This window comes from Megalops cyprinoides, chromosome 12 (genome assembly GCF_013368585.1).
Source record: "Megalops cyprinoides isolate fMegCyp1 chromosome 12, fMegCyp1.pri, whole genome shotgun sequence".
Taxonomy (NCBI): domain Eukaryota; kingdom Metazoa; phylum Chordata; class Actinopteri; order Elopiformes; family Megalopidae; genus Megalops; species Megalops cyprinoides.
In genome coordinates this window covers 29,057,149-29,069,641 of record NC_050594.1, presented here as the reverse complement: position 1 = coordinate 29,069,641, position 12,493 = coordinate 29,057,149, and the positions used below count along the sequence as shown (strand labels likewise).

The 12,493-nt window shown below is 44.1% G+C and overlaps 1 protein-coding gene across 1 annotated transcript in view; it reads right to left on the bottom strand.

Annotated features, from left to right (window-relative positions):
* Window positions 1–7,630, bottom strand: part of dnajc17 (DnaJ (Hsp40) homolog, subfamily C, member 17) — a 50,574-nt gene extending 42,944 nt beyond the window's left edge. The window contains exon 1 of the mRNA XM_036541522.1: window positions 7,471–7,630. Coding sequence (XP_036397415.1) covers window positions 7,471–7,548 — 78 coding nt within the window. The 5' untranslated portion in view covers window positions 7,549–7,630. The remainder of the gene's footprint in view (window positions 1–7,470) is intronic.
* Window positions 7,631–12,493: the final 4,863 nt, after the last annotated feature.

Below are 12,493 nucleotides of genomic sequence, written 5' to 3'. Positions count from 1 at the left end.
TTAGTGACTTAAGAAATTACATTTACATGTAATTACTTACACAAAACTGCAGTTTATTGTTTTAATAAGGCTGATTGGTGAAATGTCTCAATGAAATTAGTTGATGCTGTATATTTAAAGCAAGCAAAAAAAAAAATATACAGTTGTTCTTTGGAATGCCACCAGAGTTAGTGTTAACATGCTTTTTATTGAGGAAACAAGGTAACTTAAAATTTAAAATTTAGTCAGCTTTTCATGCTGGTTCCCTAATTCTGAAAATTTATTTTCCATCAAAAGGAATCTATGTATTGGCTGTTCTGCACGCTTTCACAGTTCGTTGCATTGGCCAATCAAACTTTGATGTGAGAAACATTAATCAAGGGCTCCTCTACGAACGTGTACCATTCCAGGCAATTGAGTCTGCGGAACGTGCCAGTGTACAAGGCCTCTCCTGCCTTTTCCCACAGCCCTGCCAGACACCAGCACCACTTCACCGGGTTTTCCACCACAATTTCTGCAGGCCAAGACACAGCTACCCTTGCAGCTCTGGCCCTGACCCTTCCAGCATAACCTATTTGGTGCTGGCCTGGTTACAAACAGGCTACGGGCAGGACTGACATATTGTGTGGTGAGGTTTTGCCAATTAGCGACAGAGCTGTAATGATGGGTCTGGCTGCAGGGCGGAGCTGGAGCCTGTGGCTGCAGCTCTCACAGCAGCCCTCCAGCCACAGGCTGGTGCAGATGCAGCTAATAAAATAAATACTGTTCATTATTGTGTTCAGACCAGATCCGACTTTAAACGGACCTGTTCTGTTTTCTTTATGTGATGACCTTGTGCTCTGCAAAACATGCACAATTGTTTGGGAAACACATGCTGAAAAACATATGGTGATGAGAGGGGTTTTGGGATGTGCATTTCTTTTGTTAAATCATCTTTTTTGAGTATTTAATTCAAGGGAATGGATGCATTTGGCAGCACTTAGCTCGTCTGACTTTACATTACCACAGAAAGAAAGGGTATTCTATAAACTGCGGAGCGCCAACAAGCATTAACGTGAAACATCGGGGAAAGCGTGCGGGACGCCGCGCGCTAACGACCCGAACGGCGACGTGCACCTTTGTCCTAAAAATCACTTTCGACACAGTTCAGCTGGAGGGCCTTCCGAAATGAAAACATCGTTAAATCTCCTCAGCACCGCTGCCTGGCACAGGGGGGTTCCCCCGGGATGCGCTGACACGCAGAGCTGCTGGCCGCGGGCCAAAGCGCCGCGCTGCCTCCCCCCGTCCCCCATCCCCTCCAGCTCCGCCTGCGTCTGCTTCCAGAGGAGCCCCGCGCGGTCAGTTCAAAGGTCTGCAGCGCGTAACTCGCGAGGGCCCTGTCCGGCCGAGGGCTCACCGGCGCAACAGCGGGCCCCTTCCTGGGCTGCAACGCCACAGGTCCCATGTGGCAAACACTTCCAGAGCAGCACACAAGAGCTACAGAAATGACAAAGGGCTCGAAATGTCGCCGGTGGGTGCTTACTTGGGACCCCGATTTACACGCATTTTTTTTGGACGCTGGCTAAAAACAAATGCTGAGGAATTTACCGGAAGGACAAACGTGGCCCCCTTTTCCATCACATGATCAGTTGAAGCGGGCAGCCACAGCTACCCTTCACCTGTCTGGACCGACGAGGCCGATGCACAACGAAGACAGGAAAAAAAAAAAAAAACCTGCAGTAAAAATGATGTAATGTGTTTTTCTGACCAGGAGGTGACCTGGAAATTGCTTCTTTTCGTAAGTACATGTTTGCGGCACTGATGCATGCTTGGATGGGAGCCAGGCAGATAGCCATCCCGTTGTGTCCGTGGCTCCAGGGTACGCAGGCACACAGGAAAGCAGAGAAAAAAACTAGAGAGAAATAAAACAGCAGGAAGGCGAACACAAATATTTATTTGTGGTGGAGAGGTTTTGCTGCACCGTAGCGGTAATTAGTCAGGAACCAGGCATGCTGGGAAGGCCCAGGCGAGGGCCTCGAGATGAGAGCCCGCATCGAGCACGCACGCGAGCTGCACAGAGGGAGAGCATCAACACGCGCCGCACCCCCACCTATAAATCCCTGCCCTCTCTCACCCCAGCATCTCCGGCCATCACCGAATCCAGGCCAGCGCACTTTCTCCCTTCCCACAGGACAGCAGCGGATCAGTGGAGACTCTGGACAAATCCAGACCCCCACCCCCCCACCCCCCCCCAACTGCAACATCCAGGTGAACCACAAGAGCAGAATTACAGAACAATGTTCTTTACCAACTTTTACTATAAACTGAATTCTGACAAAGATTTTTTTTTTTTCCTTCTTCCATTTTCTCCCCAATTTGGAATGGCCAATTCCCCGAATTCTGGAATGTCCAATTTGTTATCATTCGGTCCCATCCGAGAACCCCCACTGTCAATCCGGGAGAGCGTGGACAAGCACGTGCCCTCCTCCGAGACACGCGATGTCAGCCGCTGCTTCTTTTCGCATTGCGGTCCACAAGCTAAGATAGCACAGAGATGAGTCGGAGGAAGACATTTCACATGCAGCTTTGGCACGTGGACCACAGGCGCCCAATCGACTAGAAGGGGTCGCTGTTGCTAATGGGACCAAAGCCCCTGTCGACGTACCCATCCCTATCCCCGGCGGAACGAAGCCAGCCAATAAATGTGTTCTGCCTGCGAGCTCCCACTCACTGTCGGCTAATGACATGGTCGGGTTCGAACCCGGGCCATAGCATTCAGTCTACACTCAGAACTACCGACTGAGCCACTCGGGAGCCTTGACGAAGATTTTAAAACCACGTCCCACAGTCAGATGGGATTGATAGGAATTTAAATATTAGGAAGTATTGAAAATATTAGTTATTATAAATACACGGCGGCAGCAGGGACTTGCCGCAAACCCGCCCCTTGCGTTTAACTCCACTTCCCCACCCGTCCTCTTTTAACAAGCTTGACAGAGGCCATTATTTTCATCTCCAGGAGGAGAAGGACTGGAAGGCCAGGGCCGTAAACGAGGGAGAGGAAAAAACCCTTCTGTGATAATTAGAGCCCACATGCTGGATGCGTGCAAGCGCACGGCTCTGAAGAGGTATTAATGGCAGTGAAACGGGGCTTCTTTGGACCAGGTACAAAAGGTCGCTGGGCCACAATAAGACAAGGCAAGGCTAGCGCCAGGTTTTTTTTTTTTTTACTCTACTACTGCTGGCAAGAATATAAAAATCCTCCTGCTAGGAGTTTAACTTAAATAACACATGATTGTTCCCCAGCAGTTTTATGACACGCATGCTTCCTTTGTGCACAGACTGACAGTACGGTGGAAGACAAGGTGGGATGAGGACTGCGGAGGTGTGTTAAAGGATCTGAATTTAAGGACCCCCCCCTTGTAGCGAGGAGGTCACACATTCAGCCCCCACAACGGATGCTGCCCCTTGACTTAGAGTAAGGTACGGACACACTGTTCCACCTTAAAACCCGAAACGTTCGATATTAGCACCGCAGTCATCAGCAGCTAAGCAGCTCACCGTCCCACCTGGGCAAAAGAGGCAGCTCCCTTGGCTCTAAGGGGGAACCAATGAAACGCAGGGACGCGGGCCTTGCCGAGGCGATCCTGTCCAGTGGTAATAACAACATGACTGTAATGGGTTTGCCTGCCGAAATCAGGTCTCCTCGGCCACCCGCTGCCTGACACGGACTTTACTGGCTGCCCACATCTTTTTCTCATTACCGCAGTCTGCACTGCTTATTACCGCTGACGACCCGCTAGAATGCTGCCCGCACAACTGCCTGCTTGGCTGGCTCTTCCACCATCAGGCCATCCTCTGCAATTACCCCGATCTGCCACTTACAGGAAATTATCAGCCAGAGAGGAAGAGAAAGAGAGAGAGAGAGAGAGAGAGAGAGGGGGGCAGGGGGAAAGAGAGACGGGAGGAGGATAGCACTCCAGTTTTAGGAGTGAGCAGCGAGTGAGCGTAACTTGCCTGGCAGGAGCGCGTTTGTTCGGGACAGTGATATGATTAGTGTGAGCGGGGATCGCCTGCGCCCGGGCCCAGCCACCCACCCGAAGAAACGGTCTCCTTCTGGATGGATGACGGCACGCAGCGATGCGCACCAGAAGGCCGCGCTTTGAACTGCTGGGCGCCTGGTGGGGGGGGGCTAACTTGCTTACCCCCCGCCCCCCCCCCCGCGCACACAGAGCTCACACCAGCTCCAGCTGCTTCAGACACAGCCACTGAAGCCAGCAATGTGGAAGGTACAGGCTCATGTACAAAACAGTGCCCAGGTTAATAAGGTACGCAAGTGCCTGTGCTGAGAATTTCAAAGGCTGGTAAAGGGCAGGTGCTTTGCAGTGTTAAGGCAGCCTGTTTTAACAGTTCCCCTCTATTGACTGTTTTGTTCACACAACATCAGCTGAAATTTATTGCAACTGACTCTCAGCCGCAATGCTAACCATCCAAAATAGGAGCCCATTCATACCACGATAATGATAAAGATAATCCGAAACACGCAGTGCAGCAGGAAGCACGTCTATTAAAGGGGCCTTTACAAGCTGCGGCTGTGGTCAAATGAACATGTTCCTGGAACTGAGCTGCACCCGATGACAAACCACCATTGCTCTGGCAGCACCAGAGTAATGTTTGGCAAAGCCTGTCCTCCTTCAAGTGTTTGTGCGGAATTACAACCGAACAACTTGGGGGTGTTAATCCGCTGACATCGGAAAAAACACTCAGCGCTTGGTGTCGGGCCCTCTCCGTCCGGGGGGCAGGCGCCTCGGGCTGAAGATCGCTATCGTTTCCCGACCCCGAAGGTCTCGCGGGGCCTGGCCCCCTCCGCTCTCCAACTGAGCCCACGACCGCAAACTTCCAGAGACAGCTTTTCTGGGTCGCCCGAGCCTTTGAAAGCTAATTAAGAAATTAACGTCTTCTTTCCACCATTTGGCAACAATGTTAATTTGATTCCGGCCTCAACTCCCGAGGATCTGGAAAGTGGAAGATTGAGGTCGGCCCGCATGCTTCTCTAAAACCAGAGGGCTTTGTGGGGCAAAAACAAGCACCCCAGATTTTCATGCAATCCTCTCAAGAGCATTTTCTACATTCTGTTCCAATTAACTAACAGGAGCTTGTGGCCTCGAAGAACCACACTATGGCCAGCAATCAGATATTAAACTACGCATACTGTATAACCATATGCAGTTTGGAAACTGAAGCAGGACAGAATTTCGTGATAAACTCTGAGGCACTCAATGTCTCTGTCACAATGACTGCCAATGTCCTTATTCGTAATTATGCGCGATCAGGATTGCGGCAACATGTTTATTTCTGTAAGGTTTGCTGGGAGAATTGAAAGGTGTTCTCTGGGGTGGAGTTCACCACGCACGCATAAGCCTGAGGTTAAGGTGGTGTTAACGACAGTCTAAGATTTGATATCAATTGCGTCAAGCAGAAAAGTCTCATTCCAGTCATAAAGGAGTCCTAACTGTACAGTCACTATGAGGCGGGCCAAGATGGAAACAGACTGTCAATTTTGTGCAAAGAGCAGAGTTGAAGTTACCTTCAACATTGTTCCCTTTCTCTGGGAGCAATACTATATGTAGTTCCTGATCTCAGTTTTTCTTCTGACATTTTACAACAAACATACTGAAGGCATGATTCCAATTACACTACATGGATTAATATACTAAAATAACTATCATCATACACTTACACAATGCTCCAACAATGTCATCATGGTGGGAACTAAACAGATTGCTGTTTTACTGGTGTCTGGTTAAGTGACAGCTAGATTAAATGACTCACTGCATACCAAAACAAAATGCTAGAATGCATCAGCTTTAGTGCACTCGCCATTGACCTCTCACATCAGGTATTAGATCCAATGGCATGAGCAGTCACAGGACCATAAATTAATTTAAATGGAGTCACTTTTGTTTGTGTGTTTTGGTTACCTTCACCCAGCCTTATAGGGAGGGAGGGGGTATTTAGGAAGGGAACACAAAACAGCCCTCAGATCATACCAGAAATCCATGACTCTGGGCTCTTCTTGCCATGAAGACTAACCATAAACTGACTGAAGTGCTACTGCCTCAATGACGTGACACTCCAACATAATGTCTGAGCTGCAAAGATTAAGGCCATACTACATCTAGGAGTGAATATCTAGAGAATCTGTGCTCATTGTTGACCCTATACTACTACAACTACAGGGGTACAGCTAAAGACATTTCTTACAGGAAACTGTATCATTACGGTGGGATATTAAATCCTGTGGTTATTAAAAAATCTGGTTTAACTTACCAAAATGTAGCTCTTTTAACATCACCATAATATGAAAAAGCATCCCCTCTGCTTCAACTGAGGTGAGGTATCCTGGCCCAAAATAATAGCCTCCATGCACCCCATAAACAAAAAGGGCCCTTCGTAAAGCACCCCACTTCTATTCTTCCTTTCTTTCATTCATTAGCTTATCGATGAATTAATTTATCTGACTCCAGAGTGCTTAAATGGATTTGGACTATACCTTAAACAGTCCACATATAAATGTAATTATAACGTAAATATACACGAAAATATAAGTGAAAACAGTTATTTGTCACAGGTATAAAATATAATGTCTTTGGGATAAATGACAAACGTAATTCTCCGATCAACCAAAAATACCTATGTTCGTGCTTTATTGTGGGACACCATGCCAGAGGAAAATGTCCATCACTACGTTTTACATACATGATTTGCTTATGTTTGGTTTCCTCATTCTCCAAACCTAAATTCTAAAACAACGTCTTTAAACAGTTCTAAAGCCGGCGCAAGGTTAGAGCACTCCCATCATCTCAGGCTGTGAAAGCATGTCGGAACATTATGTGCATTCGGTAACAGCTTCACTTGTACAGCCCTCGAATCAACTTTAAACGAGATTAAAAAATGATACTTTTCCCAGATGCAACTGTAAATGCGTGATGTTACATTGCCGCTCAGTGGCCACTGGAAGTACTTGATGCAAAATATACAGCGACCATACTGACATAGCTGGCTAGTCAGCTAACAGGCTGGCTTCATACTGCCAATGAAGGATATTATTTGCTAGCTAGCTAAATCATACAACGTTAGCTAAATAAGTGGCTAGCTAACTATACAGTTATCGTAGTTTTCAAAAAAACATCATTGTATGTTTCTTTGTTTTCTAAAACCAAAAACGAATAACTACCTAGCAAGCTATGCAAGAATGAGTAACTAGCTCGGTCGCTAGCTAGCAATAACGTTAGCATACTACTATCTATACTTGTTGGAATGACAGAAGACAGTACTGTTTTGCAAGTTATCACTCCTGTACAAATCTAGCTAGCTAGGACAACAGTCAGATGCTCTTTAGCGGTACTCTTTCAACAGCTGTCTAGCTGGTTAGCCAGGCAGCCACAGTAGATGGACTAGCTATCTTGTCATTCCATACATGTTATCGTTGCTAGCTAATAATTCTCACACCTCTTTCTCGGAGGCCGCGTCTTCAACGCCGAGTAAACCGTAGAGATCCATCTGCAGCAGCTCTTTTGTCGTTGCCATTTCCTCAATTTACTTAGCCGTGAATAAACCTCTTTAAATTATATTTCAATGTTCGGCATGAATTTAGCAACTATTTCAACCTTTCACCTCAAGTCAAACACTTCCTGGGGGGAAAGCATGTCGGGACTTGTAGTAGTGTTGTCGGTGTAAACGGAAATCGGGGAATTTTATTTTTAGAAGTCAATAATACGGTAACCTAATATGAATTTATACACATTAGCAGATTTATCCGCTAATGCCTTCCATTTGTAATTTCATGATAAATAAATACCCATCAGATTGTCTGAGAAATCGAATGCACGTGTGCTGGTAATTTGCTTGCTAACAATCTAGACAGGCAGGTGTATGGCAAATTCAGAATGCAGTGTTGTTAAATTCATCTATGATCTTTTGTTGCTCCCTGTGCTAGTTACCTGTAAGTAACGAAAAAATGGCGCAATGGTTAACAACTTTGTCGAATTTGAAGGGGAAAAATGTGTAATTATTTATTCCAGCACCAGATGGCGAAATGCTATAATTAAACTTCAACTCTTAGATAATTGTAAATAGCTTTCTATTAATGTCATCAGTTTGGTTGCATATTAGTAGCATGTTTTTCGTGTCATAAATCAAATGATGATTTTTAGACCCAGTAAATATTATCAAGCTACACTAACATAAAATATTATATTATGTTTGCAGAAGAAAATAATATTTTTTCAGCATTGGGAATTCATTCTCCTTGCTGAAAGAGAACAGACCATAACTTTTGAAGTGTCACCATTTTTGTTGCTTTGAGCCTGAGTGAGACATATGTCTTTTACTCTCTCTTCTACTTTGATGGCATCCTGAAATATTTAAATCAATCCAGGTTTAATCACTATCACTGAGCATGATACAGGAAACATTTGCTTGGGTTGTTGTAATCTCTGATTAATTTATGGGCTGTGAATGAAAATTAAATGAATGAGTAACTAGCTCGGTAGCTGGGTAGCAATGACGTTAGCATTGTATTGTAATGCATTCACAAATTGCTTGGTAATCACACCAGCACCCATGAAAAAGACAAGAAGACTGTGGAACGATGTGTGGTGTGGTTTTGTTACCATCTAATGCCATCATTGCATCCATCGGCTGCTTTGGTTTGTACATTATATAGACTTGATTCCCAAATGGGCCTTTAGTTGCAGGTTGCCTGTCCATGTCATAGTGACCATGTATGGTTGAGGTTATAAGGATGTCATAGACTTTCACAGATCACTGATACAGTGGGTGTACTCTCTAAGCAGTATGTACTTGAATGGATGTTTTGTGCTTTAAGGGTCACTAGTGTCTATCTTAACAATAACATAAATTTGAAGATGAAATACTAATTTAAGCTTTTATCGGTCTTTGAGACACAATGAGCCAATCTTTCCCTCTGCCACCTACACAGTGACAGATAATTTGTGCAGGGAGAAGTGGCGACACACTGCAGCTTCTCACAGATCTCCCATTTGGAACAGACCAACCATACAGGATATAACATTTACCATTCCTTTAAATTTCTCAAAACTAACCACCACGAGTATTTCCTCTGCACAAGCTGTTGTCTGGTTCACGTTCACCTATACATAGTATGTTCCATACTATATATTATATTACAAAAAAACTCTCCCATAGATGTTAATGTGTAATGCATATTGCACTTTGTTAGATAGTCACTTATTTGAAAGGTCCAAGTGTTAAAAGAATGTCAACACTGACAATAGATTATATTTAATCATTTTCACTGGTGTGTGGTATGATGATAATTCTTGGTGCAGTCTTGGAAAGCCGGATGAGAGTTTTAGGGGCATGCAAAGAAAAATGACTCAGCCACTGATAAGGCATTGCTTGAGGCTTTCCTGAAAGGCAGGGGAACAGTATAAGGAAAAGCCAGTACAGTTTCTTTCTTTGTTAACCTCATTGTCATGACATTCTACATGCTCTAGACTGTGTCATAGCTCTTATGCAGAATGCTGTTATACAGATACACATTGCATCAAAAGGGGTAACACCAGAGCTATGACATAATCATTTTTACATTTACATTCTGTCATGTAGCTGACACTCCAGAGAGGATTACAAAGAATGAGTACAAACAGCATCTCAAAGTTGCATGAAAGGAGGTACATGTCAGACACAACTAACCATATTCAAACATGCACCGTTACCCTGGAAGATAACTGTAAATGGTAAGTACTTCCTAACCTAAGTGAGTGATGGAGAGTGAGTGCACAAAAACAAACAAAGAAACCCAAAACCTGTCATGAGGCAGAGCCTCCAATCCTAGACGGTTAAAGGTGACCTCAACTGGCTTTAGGGATATCCTCTCAGGCCAGCTCTTTTTTCCTGGCTCCTGCAGCCACTGGAGCTACTGCGGTGGGTTTGACGTTTTGTTTAGGTTATTTTCTTTCAAAATGATGGCACAAAAGCAGCCGGCCAACTCCTCGCTGCAGGGAACTGGCAGGGACATGCGACTGCAAAATGCAGGCTATGAGTCCTAGTGAAAATAAAGTGTCAAAACTAAACAACCAACTGTTACGAGCTCAAACAAATCTGTCCACTGGCCTCACTACAAAAAGAGTAATGTCCACACTCCAGAGCCAAATCAAAAACAAACTGCATAAATAACTAGTCATCAATGTCTTCAGTTGAATTCACAGTTGCTGCCAGTTTTTCCTCTCCTCCCCGTCCAGTCAGATGTTCACCTTTGATGCTTACCTTAAAGGGAAGCTGCCTCTAGCGGTGTATTGATGACAGCAGCACATGTTATGTGTGTGAGGTGTCTGTGACCCAAATCCTAAGAACAGGCTATGGTAAAACTACACAAATAAAACAAGGGGAGTTACATTTGGATATTAGAGCCAAGGTGTACTCTGAATAGGTGTACATTTAGTCTGGGATGGGCGATGTGCAGCGACTCCACTTCCTGACCACTTTGTGAATATCCTTCCCCCAGCAGGAATGCCTAGAGAGGCAGGACGAGAAACTGAGACGCTAATGAGAAAATGAGCCATTGGACTTAAGCATTATTATATTATTTGGAAGGTGTGTGTTTGTGTTATAAAAATACATCGTATACCCATGTCAAATCTGCGGGACACCTTTTAATCCCCACGCATTGCACATCTTATGGATATCAAAAAAGGGATGTAGCAATGGTCAGTTCACAGCTGGATGCTGGGAAAGGCAGGCCAGTTTTAGTACTTGTGCATTGAAGATTGCTTGAGATAGAATACAATACCTTGGGGAGAAGGCAAGCTGCTTTTCAGCTTTGGACTCCAGTCCCAAGTGAGTATCTTCAAAGTCAAGTGAGTATTGAATAGACTCTTACTATTTTGATTTGTGTGAACCTGATTCTAGAATGCCAGCCTGGACCCAAGCCCAAGTATACAAAGAGCAGAAAATAATTCTGAACCTAAATTTAATGATGGATAAAGTCAATAGAGTTGACTGGATGCAGGTTTCTGTGTTCCAATATTGCAGGTACAGTATAAACAGGCTTTGTTCTCCTTATAATCTTGTTTATTGTTTGTGTCAGTGTAGACTGTTGCGAATTCAACAGCCCTATTACTCCTGTGTGGGTGCATAGGTAGATTTGAAAGGGTTGTGTCACAGAGCTGTTACAAGATGCAACAGTGTCTGCATGCTGAAAAAATCTCACCAGTATCAACTTGTCACTGACATTCTGCTTGACATGTATTGCATTACTGTTTGAGACAATAATCATGCAGTACTTAACCAGGGACATTTCTAGCTATTGAAATGATCCGGGGCTAAGTCAAGTTTGCCTTCGGTAGGTTGGGGAGGTTATATCTACCTTTATAATAAATAAATATTATCACACCTTCGGACGCTACAAGTCAAGTTCCATTCTGTGACACAGTCTGTCTGTTGTTTTGCTATTAACACCTCCTTTTTCATGCCAAAAATATTCGGGGCTAGGCTTAAAATATTCGGGGCTATAGCTATATAGGCTATATAGAATGATCGGACCTAACGACACCACTGTACTATTAACTGGACTTTTAATGATACATTATATTACTTCCAAATCATAGGACTAGAGAAACGATTGTTTAAAGGCTGTTTTGTAGACCAGAATGAATAATAAGAAAGTTGAAATTAATCTTTCTGAGACTTTGATTCAAAGGCGCCCATACAGCATAGCCACTAGGCCAGGCAATATAACATCTTCTAGAATCGTTTCAGGAGCTTAAGGTGCATTCAAAGTGATTATCAATTTTAGTGCAAGTAACACTGTGGATGAACAACTTGAGATTTATATATTATTCAGTGAGTCCCACTTTGTCCAAGTGCCAAAGTAACTTGCATTTATTGATTCTTACGATATCTCATAAATAACATGCAACACGTTATTGTATTTTTGTCAAAGTCAGACATTGTCATACAGTAATTGTATTAATCTATATAAAAATGTGACAGCTTGAAATTCTAGCTTAGTATTTTGCAATATATCCAGGACATTGGTGTGTATGTGTACTTATGATCCATTGTTTCTGTTATCCCTGTTACTAAGGGTTCCCAAATGCTTTTTACTGTACACCTAGTTTGCAGCCATTTCCCAGTACTGACTAATCTTTAGTAAATTCCTAGTGAACAAGCACACTGAACACAATAAATGACAAGCCTAAATCGCAGAACCCCCGTGGTCTGCAGAAAATCAGAAAACCAGAACACATTAGCTGTCTTTGGGCGGCAGTGTAGGTTAAGGAGCAGGACTCGTAACCGAAAGGTTGTTGGTTCGGTCCCCGCTGGGACACTGCTGCCGTACTGTTGGGCAAGGTGCTTAACCCACAGTTGCCTTAGTAAATATCCAGCTGTATAAATTATGTATACATAACCTATGTAAGTCGCTTTGGATATAAATGTAAATGTTACACAATGTATTACATGTGGGAGATAGATGATGGCACTCACA